Here is a 21,725-nt window from a genome sequence, read left to right as displayed (position 1 = left end):
TATTTTTGCATAAATTTTACTCCTTCTTTCCAGGCTTTGAACCAAGAAATTATGTGGCCGGTATGGAAAGTCAGTGATCTAGTCATTTTAGTAACATTCAATATTACTGCAGTGTAATTTTTCAATTTCGGCATTTAAGACTAAACTTTTCATGTTCAGCAGACAAATAAATAAATATAATGGTTGAGAATATAAAGTGAGGTTATGTTTTACTGATGGACCTAACATTGAGGACATGGTAATTTCGATACAGTACGGTACTAATGCATCTAAACAGCATAACAGTGTAAAACATCACAATATCGATTTTTCTTTCATTACAAAACATAGGTCTGTGTAAAGAACGTTTTAAAAGTACCGGTATGTGTAAAGAATGTTTTGTGTCTGATAATCCTGTGCATAAAATTTTGCAGTGAATACTGGTGCAGTACAATTTTTAACAAGTTTATCGGTTTACATTTAAGATTTCGTTTTCAGTAGTTAAGTGCAACTCTTCTTGCTTGGCTTAACATCCATATGGAAAAACATTTAAATATATTGCACTGTACACTCTGAACTTTGTGACTATATTTGACTTTGAAAATATGGTACAATTTATTTTATCTTCTTTTACAGTTTCGTTCTTCATTGCAACTTGGATAAGATAGGTATCTGGAGCAAAGTCGAATGTTAGGTTTCTAAACTTCACTATCATTTTTACACGTTTCTTCTTTCCTGGTAGGCGTATTAAGACATAAATTCATTTTACGACCATTAACTCTTAAATTCGAGTTCTACATGTTGTATTTATTCAAGCTTGTTTATTAAGTTTATATTCTCCATGCTTCATGCGTTGTCATTAACACAGAAATAATTATATATGTCCTGCATAACTTCAATTCACAATTTAAATGTATTTATGTAACATGTTCCGGTTTCTAAACTAATACAGTACTAAAGGGCACCATCTGAGTTCTTCACCAATGTTTCCACTTTCCATCTCTTTTCCTTACACACAACATAAATGTAGGGCTACTTAATATAGCCTATAGTTCGTTCTTGATTTCTGAGATTTCTTCTCTCACAACAAACATTGGAAAAATGAAGAAACAAAATGAAGACTTATTATTGGTAAATACCAGTACTTTATTTCACATTTTGAAATTGCTTCTTAAGAAACTCAGTCTGCAGTCTGCTCATAAAACCAGTGTGATAATTTTTAGCTATGTTTCAGAAACTGATTCAAATAATTTAGTCCGCATCAGATCTGTCAGAATCTCACATAATAAGTTCAGGGCCAGTATTTGATGAAGCCACCTATACTTTTGAATATTATGGTAACCATTCTTAAAGTCAGTCGTATTCCTCTTGTTGGTAAAAGCTAGTTTATATTTCTATGTATCAGACTTAATTAAGATTTTCAAAATTTAATAAACAGGTTAATTAATTATCTCGTAACATATTTCCGTACTTCCTCTCATAATACAAATATTAATTTTATTGAAATTCCAATTTCAATTGAAGCTCTTCTTATATGAAAGGCATTAACAATTTATCTTATTTTATCTCTGTCTCGAAATTGGAAGTAAATAATTATATTTAACGCAGATAATTATTTTCATTAAAAATCATGTGATTATTATCACCAATTTCAAAGGAATTACTTCAAGACCAAGGTTCAGTTTCAATTAACATGTTAATTATAATATCTGTTTTTAATCCGAATAATTCTGGTTTTTTATTTTTTCTTATTTTAAAGAAATGTGAATATGGTACTTAATATTTTAATCTTCATTCTTCTTTATGTGTTCATAGAATTTCCTATGTACTTTTATTCAAGAAATTTCATTGTCTCTCTTCTGAATTATGTAGTATCTTATGCATTGATAAGAACATAAATATTTTCCATGTTATTTTGAGTTGAATAGTTTATTCTGAAGTCAACCAATTATCTACACTTGAGGCTGTAACAGAGCTCATTCCAATAACGAACTTCTAAACAAGGAAACATATTTGTTTTCCGGCAGATGTCTTGAGATTTGTAGTAAACACAAGATTTTCTCCTAGCACTTCAATTTTTTTCCCTATCATGCTCATTTTCCGCCATATTGAAATAGCTTCTGTACTTCAATACCGTTATAAAAGCATCAACTATATACTACCAGCTACTTTCATTAATTTCATTACAAACATTACTTAAAGCAGTATTTATTCCTCGACATATTTTTTATTTCATCAGGTATAAATATTCCTTACCCAATGCCACCAGATTGTTTCGACATTTTTGGTCTTCTTCCCTAAATATAAAAGGCAGAATCTCGAATATGCAGTTCAGAGTTTCTTATTTACACGCTCAACATCTAATAGCGAAGTTGAAGATATTCTGCAAAAATTCATTCAATTTTTATTATGCGATTGTTTCTTCTTAAGAATAAAACGTAATGTAAATAATTGATTAAATGGCGATCTTACTCGTGTTAATTATGTAAGCATCTGCGGCTTATAGCTGTTTCGGTGCTACTTGACACCATCCTCAGAGCCTTCTGTGTCTCGGTGTAATGAAGAGAAAATTATGCACCTTGTTTTAATACATGTCCGGTGTCATTTTCATTTTTCGGTTACATGCATCAGTGATCTTCAAGTAATTTCATGGGGGTGTATAGGTGGCAACAAAGTGCTTACCACTTTCTAATTTGACTCAATTCTCAACACGAACTGCATGCAAGTTTTCTCTTTATTCATTCACTTCCAGATCGACACTTTATGAGGCCTGGACGTAAATAACTCCATTGAGTCACTGCAGACCACCTCTAAACTCCCCACTCCACCTTCCCAAGCTGAGACAGTGATGTTTTGGTGCAGCATGAGTAGGCAGGAAGGTCAGTGACGGATTGTATCAACGGGCATCATAGCTTTTACAAACTTTCGGCTCTTGCTGGTCGCTTAAATTCCACCACTGATGCACAGAGCCTTATAGTGCGTTTGTTTATAAGGCAGTGGTGAAAAGGACATGGGCGTGGGTTTCTGCGTCGTTTTCACTTCCCCTCTTATGCCCAGGGCTGCTTTATGTATCTTAATTTGAAGGAATATTTTTCAGGATATTTCTTCTTCATCGAGGTCACAAACTTTCATAGTAAATTAAATGTACTTCAGAATTTACATTAACATAACTCTGACATATTAGGGTGTCCACATCTACAGTTCTAATTGACGAGTCTTACTCAAACGAAATTATTTTCACAAATGTGTGTCAAATCTTTTGCTTCCTGTTTCATTGTCCTTCAAATGCATGCAGAGATCTTCACCATTTTAACTAGTGTATTTGAACGACCTTTATGTGTAGCATCTTCTTGTTTTCTTCTTTCATTTGAATGTCACCTTATTCTACTTGACAATCCCTGTCAACTTCATCTTCTTTCTCAATGACTTGGAATATCGAAGATGAAAGGTATTTTAAAATGCAGATTTTGAAACTGTGTTATATGGTTGTTGACTTATTCTTGGTGTATTTACTCGAACTGGCTTGACTTGAATGTATCAACATTTGGAAGGAGATTCTTCTGTTTGATGACTATGTAAAACAGCAATGAGTTCCTGTAAAACGTTGAATAACTTCAGAATAAATTAATATAAAGATCACTTTCACAATCTTCCTTATTTAAGACACATTAAAAATACACATAACAAATATTCTTCACATCCTGACACATAACGAGATTAGCAACATTTAAGATATATAATTACCATGCATTAATTACTTAAGTATTATTATTCCATGATCCAGGAAAAATATTTGAGCTCAAATATCAATCATCTTTCGCATCACAAACTTCACATTTCACAATTTTAATTAAGATCTGTTAACTCCTTTGCAATTTTTTTATGAAATAAACAAACCGGTAATATATATTTTAAAGTTTAAAACATAATTAAGCGAAGAACACTTGTTGCATACCAGTACCTTTCTTCTTTTATTTCGTAGATTTTCAAAACAGTTACACAGATTAGTTCTGTAAGTGTAATCGCCACAAAGTGCTTATTTTCATAGGTAGGCCTACATCAAATAAGATTAATTTTCGTTCCATGTAAACAACTACCTTTGACACTTTCTTCATTGAATATCACTACGTATGCTAACACCTTACAATGCACAATATATCACCACACACCACTGTAGAATATTTCCACAACAACATATATATTATGTGATTTAATTTTAATTCAATTTATCTTCATTGGCTCATTAACACTGTCTTCACTACATTTTCTGAGTCTCAAAATTTAATTTCTTACCAGCAAAGTTTTCTTCAGCAAGAAAAAGGCCAGGCTGCTGAAAATGCTACCACACGCTAAGTCTATACAATGTACAATACACAAATTCGCAGTGCTCAATCATGAATCCTAAATGTCCATACGACACTAAAAATCAAAGCAAATTCTCTGACATTTGTGACAGATTTTATTCAACTGTTCGGTTTCTCCCATCATTACTATATAAACGCAATGATACCTCATGGTCAATGAATGGTCACTTCCGAATTGTAGTTATCGATACCGTACTGTAAATAAAGAAATATCTACTCTCATATGTCAATATTATTTCAAGTAAGCAATACCAAGTAATGGTTATGTTGGTATTGCACACTAGAAATGCATGCTAGTCTGTTTTTTATGACTGAAAAAGAAACTTAGCTTGTTCGGTGATGGTAAGGGTATGTACATAAATGGTTCTGAGTTGCACTGTAATTTAAATGAAGATTTTCTCCCTGCTATAAAACATATGACAATGTCTCCACCTTGAACAAACAAGTTTCAGTTTTCATGTAAAAATGAAATAAATACATTTCTTATATTCTTAGCACTTTAAACATATAAAACAAAAATTATTATAAACTCTCATTTGACATAATCCAGACGGGAGTTACCTGAGTGGTACCTACAAGATTGTTATGGTCACACAATTTATTGTAATAATATGTACGTTACATTAAATTATATAAAAAAATATATCAGAAACTTCACATTATTCGAAACTGCTGTCTACTTCATGAGAAAATTATGTGACAAATATTAACCTCTATATTTTCCTCAGATCTATTTAATGGTTGGTAAAGCATCGAGCTACACTTTCTTCTCTATCCACGTGATTATAACACAATTTTCTACTATGTGCCAATTTGTATACTAGTGTCACGCAATTCAGTTATGAGCTACAAAGTAATGAAAACTTCCTAAAAACCCTAAAAAGGACATGCATTGGATTAGCGTATTTGAGTGAAAACAATCGTAATCATGACTCTAGCAGGTATTTCACGAAAAGTGGCATGTGTGAAATCACTAAAGTCTGCAGAACTTCAAGATGGACCATAGTTTTGAGATTTGATTCACAAGATTGAAACTTAAAGTGTTATGTTAACAATCTATAACGAAACTGTGAAATAAAGTAAATTGCGTTTAATACTCTGCACAGCAGATAGTAAATAATATGTTGTCATAATTGTAGGTGGAACGAAAATATACAGTTATGTTACAGAGATGTAAGGAATTGCCGAAAATTTCTTAAGCAAGCTCTTTCTAGTCACATGCCTAACTAATGTAAATCCAGTAACGTGTCTAGTGTTTATCTTATAAGTTCAGTTATCCTGATTATATTGCAGAATTTACCAAAATTACACTTCAGTATTGCTGAGATTCCAAACTCGAACAGCTTAATGAAAACGTGTGGTGAAAATTTTACTACAATGAACTTAGTAATAGAAACATTATCAGAGATATGTAAAGCTCGATTTTTTAATAAAGTATTCCAAAATTCGGACCCCTTAATGTATTCTGTTGAACTAATATAGTATTAATTGAATATTTGTTGTATTTACATTATATTTATACGATGAGGGATAGTGATATATATTTTCTGGTTCTATATTTAAATAAAATCTATATTCATAATAAATACGGAAATATTCTGATCAGATCAAAGAAAAATCATAAAATAGCTCGATTTTTAACAAAGTATCCCGAAATTCGGATCCCTTAATGTATTGTTGAACTAATATAGTATTAATTGAATATTTGTTGCATTTGCATTATATTTATATGTTGAGAGACAGTGATATATATTTTCTGGTTCTATATTTAAATAAAATCTATATTCATAATAAATAAAGAAATATTCTGATCAGATCAAAGAAAAATCATAAAATAGCTCGATTTTTAACAAAGTATTCCAAAATTCGGATCCCTTAATGTATTCTGTTGAATTAATACAGTATTGATTGAATATTTGTTGTATTTATATTATATTTATATGTTGAGGGACAGTGATATATATTTTCTGGTTCTATATTTAAATAAAATCTATATTCATAATAAATAAGAAAATATTCTGATCAGATCAAAGAAAAATCATAAACTATAGCGTAGGATATAATTGAATCGCTCCATGCAGAAAGGGCTTCAGTCACAAATTTTGAAAAAAAGAGATATCGATGGAAATCATATCTTTATGGATGGTTCCATCAGCCAGTGCAGAAAGGTATTCAGTCCAATGCTTGGAAAGACAGAAACTGAAGCGTTAGGCTCAGAGTTCTATGCAGAAAGGAATACAAAGTACAGACTGTTTTCCTTAGTTTTCTCAAAACCAGGTCTAATGGACTGAAGCCCTTTCTGCATGAGGCGATTCAATTTCTGATGACTTAGCAATTGAAAACAGAAAAAAAGAGCTATAAAGGGCTAGGAAACATGAAAACACACCCTGTTGATTTCAGCATTAAGAAACAAAATAAATGGAATCCCACAACAATGAATCCAATTTTCGAAAACATAGCGAAGAAAATGTGAAAAATTCACACACTTCATATTATTATAAATCTGTCACACTTCCATATAACGCATGAGCCTTTACTACATAAAGGTATGGAGAATACAATATATTGTAAACATTTCTTGTGAGAATTTAGACTATTAATTTCATACTTAATAACTGTTCAAAATATGTTCTGAAAATTAAGATTACTCTGAAAATCATGCCTTTGCTCATTATCGTACGTAGGCCTACTGACATTAGAATTAAACCACAGCATGCAAGAAGATCGAGCTTTGATGTGGAGGGAAGAAGCACGAAAACCATCTGCTACCCAGGAAATATAGTGTACTTTTCAAAGGAGATGACACATTGTGAAAGACTTTCATTGTCCGAGAGATTAATCAAACATTATTTCCCAGTCAAAATTTACTAATTATTCCTCGTTGTAGAATTATGAATTCTTGGACGTAGTTCACTGGCTCGGATAGTCTCTAAAGTACAAAAATTTCAAAAGGTTGGATCTACTTTCGTGAAGAAATATGAGAATTAATTTAATGTTAAATGATAACTATAAGCCTTCTAAAAAGGAAGAACTAAAGTGAGACCTGGATTTTCTACATTATTTAACGTAGATTCTTTTCTTCTATTTTGGGGCTCCATTATGACAATAATCTTAAAACTAACTATATTGAACTTTACTTCAAACCCATTAATAAAATTTAGGAATGTGTATGGTAAGACTTTCCTGTGTTAAATTTCAGTACGTACCTCATTTACATGTTTCGACCTATTTATGGGTCATCTTCAGAACTGGTCGTTGTTGGTCTTGGCGCCACTCGTTCTGTTTCCTGTGAGGATGTGTTCCTGTGGTATAGTGTAGAGTCAAAGAGTGTGTGTGTTTTGAAGTTGAGTTGTGTGTTGAGAATTTCGTTGGGGTGTGTTTTTGTGTGTCTGTATATTTCATATTGTTCTAGTGTGTTTAGTTTCTGGCTTTTTGGTTGGATGTGCAGTATTTCCATTTCTGTGTTGATGTCTCTGTGGGTGTGGTTAGCATTTGTGATGTGTTCTGCATATGTGGAGGTGTTTTGTAATTTTGTTATAGCTGTGATGTGTTCTTTGTAACGTGTTTGAAACGATCTGCCTATCTGTCCTATGTAGAAGTTGTTGCAGGTGTTACAACACACAACTCAACTTCAAAACACACACACTCTTTGACTCTACACTATACCACAGGAACACATCCTCACAGGAAACAGAACAAGTGGCGTCAAAACCAACAACAACCAGTTCTGAAGATGACCCATAAATAGGTCGAAACATGTAAACGAGGTACGTTGAAATTTAACACAGGAAAGTCTTACCATACATATTCCCAAGTGATACAGTGTTAAAAATTGTGTAATCAAGATGTATGATGAATAAAATGTAAGTAGTTAGTTTTTACAAACAAATTTAATCAAATGAAAAATACCAGTGTACCTTCATAAATAACAACCTATTAACTTGAAACTGAGTTTGATATTCTTAAAAATTTCTGGAATAATTATATCTAATTAATTTCGCATTATCTTGATTAATAATTTTAAAATATCGTTGTATTCGAGAATGTAAAAAGAAAAAAAAAAGCGAATGTGCTGAAACATCACATGTAACCTACTTTTAATATCATCTTTGATACAGCGATGAAATGTAACCACTTACTTTTCACTAATCTCGTCTGTAGTAAAACACAGAAGAAAATTTTAATTATAGAGCGATTTTTACATGAGGTTTATATTGAAGTTCGGTAGATAGAAGGAAAGCAGCTATTAGAGCATGAGAAGGGGGCATTAAATAATGCAAGTACAACACTTTGAAAACCGCGACAAAAAAGCTGTTCCAAGTGTAAAAGTAATTTTGAATTTTGTGAACATCAACAGAGCCATCGGATGAGGTGTGGACAAGAGTGATGGTGTTTTCACTGTGCGCTCCTGATGTATTTACGGCAGTGAATGGTGGGCTGGCAGAAGCGATGATGCAAGCATGCACGTGTACGTCCTGGCTTGTATCAAGGTTAATGAATCAGTCTTCATGTGACCGGCGAGTGACATGGTACATACTAAATACTGTGGTGAATTATACAGTGTTTTCTTGTGCATTTATAGTGAAAGTGTGAATAAGTGTGGACTGTATAATGGCTAATCAAATGTTTACTACTGAACAACGTGTATGTATTTATGATTCATATGCGTTAAGGGTAAATGTACGTGAACGACCACAAATATTATCAGAAAATGCAAGCTCTATATTTCTAAAGATTTTTAAGAAAATTAACTCACAATTGGACAAAATTTACAAGGTACCACAACAAGACCTATTAGAACTTAAATATCTGATAAAAGCATAAGAAAAGATTACTAATAATATTTTTTAAACGAGTTTTATCAGAGTATGAAAAAAAGAAAAAGAAAAAAAGAAAACAAAAATTCTGCAGTTATATTTGGTAACCATAACATTGATATGGTCTCTCTGACATCTTTAATATTTTTCCTGCATGTAATAAACACTTATTTCTGAAAAGTAGACTACTCTCAGACATGTAGAGTTGTTTAATTTAATACAATTAATTTTTTATTTGTCCTATATAAAATATATTAAAATTTACTTAATGTTTTGTGACCTAATTTTTCTATTTTCAAAGAAATGGGCATTATTGTAGTCTACCTTTTGCATAAATTCATGTTAAATCAGTATACAAAATTTCAGAATTCTATCTCTAATGGTTTTGGAGTTATGAAATAATATATGTGAAAATTTTCAAATTTTGGAAAATTTAATTTAAAGTAAAAAGTGAATTCTTAAAAATATTATTAGTAACCTTTTGTATACTTTTATCAGATATTTAAGTTCTAATAAGTCTTGTTTTGGTACCTTGTAACTTTTGTCCAATTGTGAGTTTATTTCCTTATAAAATTTTAGAAATTTAGAGCCTGCATTTTCTGGTAATAATTGTGGTCGTTCACGTACATATACCCTTAACCCAGTCTGCTAGCTAGTTTGTAACATTGTCATACATAGGAGATCATTTTGGCGAAAGAAGTTTTACTCCAGGTCAATTTCTAATTGAGTTAAGTCAGTTCAATTTTTTTTTTCTTTGGGCCCCGAAATTCGATTTTCAGGTTCTTTTGGTTGGTTATTTAACGACGCTGTATCAACTACTAGATTATTTAGCGTCTATGGGATTAGTGACAGTAAGATGGTATTTGCTGAGATGAGGCCGAGGATTCACCATAGATATCTGACATTCGCCTTATGGTCGGGGAAAAACTCGGAAAAAACACAACCAAATAATCTGTCCAAGCGAGAATCGAACCCACGTCGGAATGCAACTTTAAACCGGGAGGCAAGCACCTCAACCGATTGAGCTACGTCAGTAGCCTCGATTTTCATGTTTGAATTATATAAATTGCTTAGTTTACTCCCAAGAATCATGTCACCAAATTCTGAAATATATTAAGAAAAAAAATGTGGATTTTTGTCCTAAGAGTCGACGTATACAGTACCCTAAGCACCTATTATGTTGCAAACAACTACTCAAAGTAATAATGAACGTATAATGTTAAGACACCAAACTTGGAAGAAGATAGAAAGTCTTTTACTAAATTGAATATTTACTGAGGTTAGGGACCAATGGTGGGCTTATGTGAGGGCGGCAATGAACCTCCGGATTCCTTTTAAGTAAGTAAGTAAGTAAGTAAGTAAGTAAGTAAGTAAGTAATTACTGAGGTTGTAAATACTGCCTCTCAGTGTTATTTTATTTTTTACATACTTAAAAAAGTGCAAAGTTGGAGAGCAAATACTACGCGAAATATAAGACAGAATTTATGTCTTAAAATTACCGATAATGTACACAGATTTCGTGAGACCAAGTAGAAAATCTGTCAGAATGGAAACTTCGAGTGAATCTCCATCATTCTATCAAAACCATTCATTGACTTATTCATTAAGACATCATCTATTGAATATCATGTCACGTTGATACATGGCCAGTGACACCAAAATAGTGTCTTTCTTTTGTGTTGAAACCCATCATTTAATTTTATAACGTAATCCTAAAAGTACAGGAATAGTCTTGAATCATGGCGACCTAAATCCTAAGGAGAATAAGATCAACTCTTGAAACTGTGGCAATCAGTCTACATTCTTAAGTGCTCTTTCCCATCACATCCGTCATTATTTATGTAGTTCAACAAATAATGTCACGAAGGCTGTAACACCCTCTCTATCCATACCGGTTGGTGTACACAAGTTCTCATACATAATACGGTAGCCAGTGATGATTCCATTCCTTGATGCTGCTGGAGGTGGAGACCACGCCAAGTGCAAGCTGCGGGACGTCACTGTGCTGCAGTGAATGTCTTGTGGAGGCAACGATGGTGCTGTAACAGGCGACAGACGTAGCTATTTCTATGAACAATTTTTTCTAACATTTTTATACAAACGGAAAATTAACTGTTCAGATAAGAACATTTATCTGTATAAATAATTGATTAAATGGCGATCTTACTCATGTTAATTATGTGCGGCTTACAGCTGTTTTGGTGGTATTCGACACCATCCTCAGAGCCTACTAGATCTCGGCGCTATCTCAACTTCGTTGCCTGTTGTGTGGGTGCGTTTGTGTGATGAAGAGTTGTGTCAAATTATGTGTGTGTTCTGAAATTGATCTGTGTGTTGAGAATTTGATTGGGGTGTGTTTTAGTATGTCTGTATATTTTATATTGTTCTAGTGTGTTGAGTTTTTGGTTTTTGGGTTGTATGTGTAGGATTTCCATGTCTGTATTTATGTTATTGTATGTGTGGTTAGCATTAGTTATGTGTTCGGCATATGTGTGTGTGTGTGTGTCTAATGCTCTGGATTTAACAATGAAGTCATCATCCTTCTTGCTTCCCAATATTTTGATGGAAGGTCCACAAATGTCCTAAGAGTTTCACAATTAGCCAGGTGCTCCATCTCCATGTCCTCTTCTCTGGTGCACAGTAAGCATTTAGGTGAATTCAGTACTCCAATACGATGGAGGTGTTTACTGAGGCAATCATGACCAGTAATCAATCTAAACATGACCACGGCAGATTTTCGAGGTAGATCAGGAATTAGTTTTGGATCTTTGAATGATTCTTTCCATTTTGAATTTTGATGTTTTGCCTGTTCGCTGTAACTTATTCTTTTTATGACTCACTTTATTGATTCATATGGGAACTTGAAATTTGTTTTTAAGTTTTAATTTCGGCATATGTAGATGTATTGTGTCCTCTGGTTATTGCTTTAATGTGTTCTTTGTATCGAGTTTGGAATGATCTGCCTGTATGTCCAATGTAGGAACTGTCGCAACTATTTTAGAACACACACACTATTTGACACTACTCTTCATCACATGAATGCATCCACACAACAGGCAGCGAAGTTGAGATAGCGCCGAGATCTAGTAGGCTCTGAGGATGGTGTCGAATAGCACCAAAACAGCTGTAAGCCGCACATAATTAACACGAGTAAGATCGCCATTTAATCAATTATTTATATTCAAGTGTTAAAAGTAGTGTACGAAAGATTCAACATGGATTTATCTGTAATTCCTGTTTACAAAGCTGTATTTTAGTAAAAGTCTGGTGTGTGAAGATGTAAGAAGGTGAAAAACAAATGATGTCAACTTCTGCTGACACAATTTACATATAATGAAATATTACTAAATTTTTTTTCTATGAGAGAGAAGAGTTTTTTTCCAAATCTAAGTACTTCAAGCAGTGGCAGCTCATACTTCTAATACTTATGGGGGCTGCATTGATTAAAGGCTTACCTTCATTATTTATATTTGCTATATTTACTGCGTCATATTTAATTCCAAGTAAAAGACAAGGAAAGCAGAAAAGTGCATTTTTTACCTCGCAACAACATATCCACTATTCTTTTCTCCTGTTCAAACTACATCGCTTCTGACTATAGGCAAGAAACAATGTGCCATCACTTGTTTCAAAGAAATCGGCAAGAAATTAAAATATTCTACGCGTTTCCTTAGAGTCTACCAGGGTCGTATGCAAGGGGGGTGTTACCGAGTTTGAACCTCCTCCTCTTGAACTTAAAAAAATACATATATTTCAATATGTTTGATTGTTTCCATTGATTTTCTTGTTATGTAAAGTGTCTTACCCAGCGCTTTTTTTCAGCCAGAACGGTCTGGAACATGTTCCAGTAAACTTTTTGCCATTACAAATTCCAACGAGATATGTTTTACAAGCGAAATTGAAAATTAAAATTGCCGTCACTGCCGAGTCCAAGAGTTTACATATTCTCATTATTATCGTTGGTTGAAAAGTAACTCGTGCAATCTAGTGCTTGCATCTTCCGTTATTGATCCTGAAACTATAGCTCGAAATCGCAAAATTTCCGTTATGCTTAAAATCGATAAGGTATATAGGCCTAATATTTTTAAACCTACGTTTTTGTTGTATAATGTGATCGAGTGATATAGTTCCGGTAAACTTTTTTCCAGGAAAAAAGCACTGGTCTTACCCATCACATACAAATAACTGTTGACTAAATATACTCGTGTGTGTGTGTTTGTGTGTGTGTGTGTGTGTGTGTGTGTGTGTGTGTAATATATATATATATATATATATATATATATATATAATTATTGTGTAAGTGTAATCATGACGCAAGCATTTTTATTATACAAATTTAAACACAAGTTAAAAATTAGATGGCTGTGAAAAAATTATGTTTCAAAGATTTTATAAGGATATTCATGAATATGTTCGAATATTAGAACATAGTGTAATATTAATAATATGCCCTAACATAATAATAATAATAATAATAATAATAATAATAATAATAATAATAATAATAATAATAATAATAATTTTTTATTATTATCATCATTATTATTATTATTATTATTATTATTATTATTATTATTATTATTATTATTATTATTATTATTATTATTATTTATAGTACACAAAATTTAAAATACCAATAAGGTAAATTGTAAACAATTTTAATAATGACAAAATTCTATATATGCCACTGGTATGTATCACAAAATTACATTCTATGTCTGACCTGCTTCTGAAGTCGTAGCTGTCACACCAGAAGTAGCCGGTCCTGCTCCAACATTGTTGAATGCTTGGACAATAACTTTATACTTGGTGAAACTCTGTAAACCTTGTAGTATCCAGCCATTTGAATCTTCTTCTTTTACAGTTGTATAGTTGTAGCGATCTTCAGTTCCAAGTCTAAAATAGTTAGACAATACTGGGTACAAGAACAATTGCCTCAAATAAAAATTAGAACAAGTATTTCGAGAATTAGAAGCGAATTTCAATTCAACACCATGTCGTAATTCTTCCTATGATGGATTCCTTTTATTAGTACGAAATGTAAACCACTTCAATAGTTTTCCTTTTCCGGAAGTTTCTTTAGCTGTTAGATCCTTGTAGTGACATCTAAGCTGACAGTACTGTTTTCAATAGAGCTCTCTCTCTCTCTCTCTCCTCCTCCCTATCTCCCCCTCTCTTCTCTCCCTCTCTCTTTTTCATTGATTAATTTATTGATTTTTATTAAGCCGTAGGAATGACAAGCATTCATGGCATCGTCAGTATACAGAAAATTTACAATACATACTATAATACATCTAGTGATAAATATGCTAGGATACAGAATTACAAATGTTTTAATTTATACGCTGAAGGTGAGAACATTTTCGGCGACACAAGCTGATATATACAGTATTATACATAGAGCTTAATACTAATTTACATGTAAAGTCAATCTTAATTGTACCAATTTCAGAATACACTAATTCAGATATACTAATATTTTTCTTTCAAGCTAGAGCCATGTGGCACTGTCCCATGCAGTCTCTCTGTTTTCTCTCCCCAGTCTTGGATTTAACTCTACCTGACATAAAACCATCTAAGGTAGTATCTGGAGCAGAATGTTAAATACTAGAGATTTAAATTTAGATAATCACTTGTGCAAAGTGGCAAGTGTTTTAATAAAATATTTTTTACCTCTTTTTTTAATTTTCGCATGTTAAGGTCTTTAATATTTTGTGGGAGTTTGTTATAAAGATTGCTACCTCTATGTGATAAACTGTTAATACTTCTGGTAAGTCTGTGGTAATTCAAATGTATGTTCCTGGATGTTCTGGTACTATACTCATGATAAAAAGAATTTGTTTTAAAAGAGTCTATATTTTGATGAATGTAGCGCACTACCTCTAGTATATATATATATATATATATATATATATATATATATATATATATATATATATATATATATATATGCAGGGCACAGGTAGAATTTTTAGTAATTTACAATTCAGTTTATATTTTCAAATATGCCTAGTAATACAATAAATAAGTATATATAAATTTCAATTATAAGACACATCTATTTGCAAATGTTTATTTGCTATATGAATATGGAATATATTAACGTTTTCGCCTTATTGGGCATCATCAGATATAATAAAATATGTAATCTGAACCTTGATCAAATTGAGCAAATAACAAATGAGCAATGTATTATACATGGTGTTGGATCTTCATGAGCTTTATGTATAAAACGGTAAATAAATTGGAGGATAATTAATTTCAATGTGATGCAAACTTTTAAAATTGAAATTGAAATTGATTGTGTATACATATAACTCAGTGGCGGTTCCTCAGGGGAGGGAAGGGAGGAACGTCCTCCTCACATTTTCTTCTTCTGAAAGTAAATACCAAATAAAATATGTGCCTTGAAATTCGAGGAAAATTCGATAATTTTTAAATTCACAGCTATAAGAAAAACTCGATTGATCGAGTTTTAAACGACGCGCTCTCATGTGCTGTAGAAAACTGTGAGAAAGATGCGAGATTGTCTGTGTAGAGGAAAGGCACTCAATTCCTCCTCTACTGCAGTTAACACACATAGACAACAGCGCACTAGCGGCCAGAGAAAGAAGCAGAGTTTTAAAGCAAGTAAATGAACAGAGAGGGAGGAGATCCTCCTCTGAATCAGTTATGGGCGGGAAATAGAAACCAACTGGTCGTGCAGCAAGCTCGCTACCGCTGCCACCTAACGATGTTGCATTCAACCGGACTATAACACATCTAGGAGGAGACACAACAAAAGCAGTTGTAACGCAACGCTATGAAAGACACCATGTAAACTTTTTTTTTTTAATTATAAATCAAAAATATTATTCATTGCACTTTCGTGGATATTTGAAAGTTAAAGTCGGGTTTATGTAAAACAAAGAGGAAGTAGTTTTACATAGTTGACCCCCTGAAATTCACTTCTATTCATTGTTTACTAGACAGGGCAACAGCCAAGTTGTCAGTTTTGTACAAATATATTTGAAACTGAAAGTAGGTATTCTAAACTACATCATTTTAACATAAAAAATTAATCAGCCACCGGCAGCTTTGAACAATAATGATAGTATGACTTTACAAGAACTGACATTCTTCAAAAGTATGCGATACTGAACTTGTAAAATGTACATGTGGCAACACAGACCACGTGGGTGGGTGCAGTGTTCTCGCTTTCCTCAGATTATTTCCCATTCCCAATTCCATTTCCGTAAAACGGTTCCGGTTACGAGTTAGTAGCTAGTCTCTTCCAACACGTGTGATGCTGTAGTGTGCTCGAAAAATGCTGCGAGAATGTGAATTTCCTTGTAATTGTTAATTTGTGCAATTATTTAACAATGAAAGGAAGTGAAATCATTATATATTTTGGACAATTTAGGAAACTCAGTTTACAAGAACAGATTATTGCTATACAGAAGGGAAGGCCAACCCCAACACTACCTGGTCTTACATGTATGCATGTAGGCTAATTTGTAGCATGTTTCATTCAAGAAGGTGTCATTTAATGCTGTTAATTTCTTTCCTCCTCTTAAGAAATATGCAGGAGCCGCCACTGATATAACTCTTGTTACAGTTTAAATACAAATAAATCAATTAGAATTATAGGAATTATCAGTAATGTTAAAATAAATTATGAATAAAAAATGAATAAAATGAATGTATTAGCTTAAAAGAATTAATTAAAATTCACATGTTGGAGGAATGAAATGTCTTAAGGTACTATATACAATATTGATGTTGTGACTGATGGATCTTATGTTGTCGATTGGTTGTAATTATACATGTAGAATTTCAATCGTGTAGTATACGTTTGCTTGTGATCTGAATGTTATCTGACATTGATGCAAATAGTGGTTGTTATTGATCATTTAGATCTAAAATATTCTATCTGATATTAATAACATACAGATAATTATCATTGATGATTGTTGTGTATGGTCAAGGTTTATCAGGGACTGTATATGTAAGGATGATTTATATGTATATGTCTTGATGTTTGCAGAAGTGTGTTGGTTCTCTAAAAATGCTTATACTTTCAGATCGGATAGGGACTTGCTTTATAACTTTAATTATTCTTTTCTGAAATTGGAGTACCTGTATCGATTTTGGTGAAGACCCCCAAGTAATAATGCCATATGATATTATTGAATGAACGTAGCCAAAGTAGACCAAAGTAGACCAATACAAATTATCAGTTTACATTAGAATTGTTTCACACTTACCCAAGTTGCACATAACCTAAGTAGTAGCCGAGAATTAGACCATTGCGATCTTTCACGTGTGGAGGGTCCCACGTGACATGCAAAGCATGGGGGCCAATCGCTGTTACTGCAAGATTGAGAGGTGGTCCAGAGGGAACTTCTGGCTCTGTGGTGACGCTTACAGCACGACTGAGGGGACTTGCCCCCAGCTGGTTGAAGGCAGCCACTCGGAAGTAATAGGTCATCGCAGGCTGCAGGTCAGTGATCCGAGTCCATGGCTGTGGTGGGGAGGGAGATGCTTCCTGTCTCGAGTCCAATTGCGCTTCATTCTTCACTTCTGGCCAGTCCTCTGTAAAATCAAGCTCAACATTAACTCCTTCAAAATACCGGAACGCAAATCTGGCTTCCAGGTTTAGCTCCCTGTGATGCAGACTTGAATAATTTGAAGGGAAAAATCGTTCCGGGGCCGGGTATCGATTCTGGGATCTTTGGCTGGGCATGCCAAAGCTCTACTGACTGAACTATTTATTTATTATTTATTTATTTATTTATTTATTTATTTAACCTGGTAGAGATAAGGACATCAGGCCTTCTCTTCCCCTCTACCAGGGGATTACAACTACAATATTAAGAATACAATTACAATTATAATTACAATTAATATTAAATTTTCAAATACAATAAAAATTAAAGTACTAAAAGATTAACTGATTAATAAAAGCTAGAGAGATTTGTACGGGAATTTTACTAGAAGCAAGTAAAGAGGTAGGTTTGGAAGTAAATCCAGAAAAGACAAAGTATATGATTATGTCTCGTGACCAGAATATTGTACGAAATGGAAATATAAGAATTGGAAATTTATCTTTTGAAGAGGTGGAGAAGTTCAAATATCTGGGATCAACAGTAACAAATATAAATGATACTCGGGAGGAAATTAAAAACAGAATAAATATGGGAAATGCCTGTTATTATTCGGTTGAGAAACTTTTATCATCCAGTCTGCTGTCGAAAAATCTGAAAGTTAGAATTTATAAAACAGTTATATTACCGGTTGCTCTGTATGGTTGTGAAACTTGGACTCTCACTTTGAGAGAGGAACAGAGACTATGGGTGTTTGAGAATAAGATTCTTAGGAAAATATTTGGGGCTAAGAGGGATGAAGTTACAGGAGAATGGAGAAAGTTACACAACACAGAACTGCACACATTGTATTCTTCACCTGACATAATTAGGAACATTAAGTCCAGACGTTTGAGATGGGCAGGGCATGTAGCACGTATGGGCGAATCCAGAAATGCATATAGAGTGTTAGTTGGGAGGCCGGAGGGAAAAAAAGACCTTTAGGGAGGCCGAGACGTAGATGGGAAGATATTAAAATGGATTTGAGGGAGGTGGGATATGATGATAGAGAATGGATTAATTTTGCTCAGGATAGGGACCAATGGCGGGCTTATGTGAGGGCGGCAATGAACCTCCAGGTTCCTTAAAAAAGCCAATATTTAAGTAAGTAAGTAAGACAGCTTAATGTAAAAGTTAAGAAGAGAGAAGCATTTCTTTTATTGATCAAGTAAAAATTAAACCTACTCTACGCAGTAAGAAAATGCTTAATAAGCTTGCTTTTGAACGCTACTAAATTCCGACAGTCTCTGATGTCACTAGGTAGGGTATTCCACAAGCGCGAGAGCGAGATTGCGTATGATGATGGATACGATGATGTCTTGCGTGCGTGTGAAGAGATTATGATATGATGACAGGTAACTGAAACGGGAGGCAAGGTAGGTAGGTGTAGAAGTGTGAAGGACTTGGAAAAGGAGAACAAGAGAATGAAAATTTCTACGTTCGTTAAGCTGTAGCCAGTTTAGAGTTTGGAAGGATGGGGTAATATGTTCAGCGCGACGGACATCGCAGACGAAGCGAACACAAGAATTATGAACACGTTGTAATTTTTGCGACTGGTTGACATTGAGGTCAGTCAGTAGAAAATCACAATAATCGAAGTGGGGCATTGCTAGTGTTTCCACTAGTATTTTCTTGAGTGATAGTGGAAGGAATTTTCGAATGCTGTTTAAGGAATGTAGTATGGAAAGCTACCTCATGGAGACAATTTATCTGTTCCCACCCCACCTGCTACATGGCAAGAAGAATCTGACAAAATGTCATCTGATAATATGCAACCCTCTACATCAAGGGATAACATCTACACTCTTGCATTACATCTTGTACAACTTAGGCTACATGAGGCGCCCAGGAACAATCCTGATCCTCGAGACAGCAATTGAAATAAAATCTACAGGCTGTTTTGAGAAGTTGAGAAATTGGCCACCTATGAAATTTCGGAGTATGCTCGCCACACATGCATAATAAAAAAGTATTGGAAGAGTTTTTTTACACCTAAGTCTTTGTTCCTTCATAATTTCACACGTAACAGCTCACACTACTATCGAAACCTCTGGACCACAACTGAACAAATTACAGGCTGAATGCCTTATTTCCATTACCAGTCATCTTCTTAACTTTCCAGATGTCAACAATCGCAGATCAGACAAGTCAAGGGAAGAGATTCTTGGTGAAATGGATGGAAACTAAAGAAGCACTATATGCATATACAGCTTTTGATAAAATATAAATTCGTAAAAGTACTCAGCAACTTGACATGCTGGACAAAATATGATTACATATTCGTAATCAGTGGTAATAATCAACATTCTTTTATCAGTACAAAAAACTGTGTTTACTATTATGAATTTGAACTCATTCCTCTAATTTTCTGAAAATTGTAACTTTAATTTTAGAATGTCAATATTGCTAAAAACGAAGTCTTGTAATTCAATATATTACATAAGCATAATGAATCTTCGTACATCATACTAAAACTTAAAATAAAAAGAATGTACCTGGATTTTTTGTCAAAATGACAGAATAATGCAAAATGGGACTGTTCCCATCAAGTGGTTCATTCCAGGCCAACTTCACGTCTCTGCTTCCGCATTCCAAGACACGGACATCTGATGGAGATTCGGGCACATCTGGGAACACAAATCAAACTCTATCAGCTTTCACCACAAAAGCAACTATGTGAAGAAATAGAATTATTCCAACTTGTAGATGTGTTTAGTGGTCGAATAGTTGTTCTTCCCATACGATCCCTCATTCATGGGTTCAAACCCTTGTTTTGGGTTTCTTTTCCAATAGCAAGTATGCAATATAAATTCATTACTTGTAACACAAAACATACGCTTTCTCCCTAAATTATACTGAAAGTACATAATATTAGCTTAACCTCCTGAGTTCTGAGACATTTGTTGTTTTATTTTTAAAGTTCAATATAATTCTACACTTTAAAAAAAAAAGTCAATGACATGAGGAAAAAATTCTGTAGGTTACGGTTAGGGCACAAATGCAAGTATATTACACTATACTTCGGGTCTCTGCACATACATCTTGTATCATAATCATTAATCATGTATGAAGTATCGTACAGTATACCGGTACTTACTCTCAGGAATCAGAAGGTTAAGTAAGTCTCATGTTGTTATCTTTAGCTTAACTCCCTTTCCTAATAAGGACTGATGTAATCATCTTCCACAAGACTGTACAAACATCCAAAGTCCTCTCTCAATATGCAAGTCCCAAATTCTGGTTAATTTAATGCTTTCCATTTCGCGTAACCTCATATACTGAGGGATAAGTTTAATCCAGTGATCGCCAAAAGCTGTGTCGCGACACATGCCCCTGTCTCCACTCAAGCGTAACCATGGCATCATACCCCTACTCTCGGTTTACAGCCATCACTTCGATATAAGTAGGCCTAAAGACATATGTCAGCAGCGGACGTACACATGTAATGTTACAAGTTTGTAGGATAATATGTTTCGATGTCTTTTCGAAAACAGATAATAAGTAAAAACTTAATTTTAAGGAACATGGGAGGAAAAGTATTTATTTTGTGCAGATGGCAAAAATATGAGATAATTAATTTTTTGTAAAATTTTAAATGAAGTATAAAAAACAATGTACGTTGTCATTATTCTTCTTGTTATGAAGACTACCAAGCCCTTACCTGTAACTTGAATATTTCATTAATAAAGGAACAATAAAAAGTATCGGTTTCTATATCTTAATCGGGGTAAAATATTTCGACTTTTTTTTTTTCGACGTATGTAGTGTAATTTGAATATTTCATTAATAAATAAACAATAAAAAATATTGGCATCTACGTCTTAATCGGAGAAAAATACTTCGACTTTTTTTGAAGTATGTAGTGTAATCTACAACTTCGTGACCAGCCTGGTACGCTTTTCTAATTTCAAATATCTGCTGATGTAAAGTACACGTTCTTT

At 33.5% G+C, this 21,725-nt stretch overlaps 1 protein-coding gene across 1 annotated transcript in view; it reads right to left on the bottom strand.

Moving 5' to 3' along the window:
• The window catches only part of LOC138707602 (cell adhesion molecule Dscam2-like), a 1,410,362-nt gene that overhangs the window by 47,449 nt on the left and 1,341,188 nt on the right, over window positions 1-21,725 (bottom strand). The window contains exons 17-20 of the mRNA XM_069837241.1: window positions 20,280-20,411; window positions 17,407-17,734; window positions 13,884-14,056; window positions 11,053-11,199 (exon numbers count right to left, since the gene is read on the bottom strand). Coding sequence (XP_069693342.1) covers window positions 11,053-11,199; window positions 13,884-14,056; window positions 17,407-17,734; window positions 20,280-20,411 — 780 coding nt within the window. The remainder of the gene's footprint in view (window positions 1-11,052; window positions 11,200-13,883; window positions 14,057-17,406; window positions 17,735-20,279; window positions 20,412-21,725) is intronic.

Source organism: Periplaneta americana, chromosome 10, assembly GCF_040183065.1.
Source record: "Periplaneta americana isolate PAMFEO1 chromosome 10, P.americana_PAMFEO1_priV1, whole genome shotgun sequence".
NCBI lineage: Eukaryota > Metazoa > Arthropoda > Insecta > Blattodea > Blattidae > Periplaneta > Periplaneta americana.
This window is presented reverse-complemented; position numbering and strand designations above follow the sequence as displayed.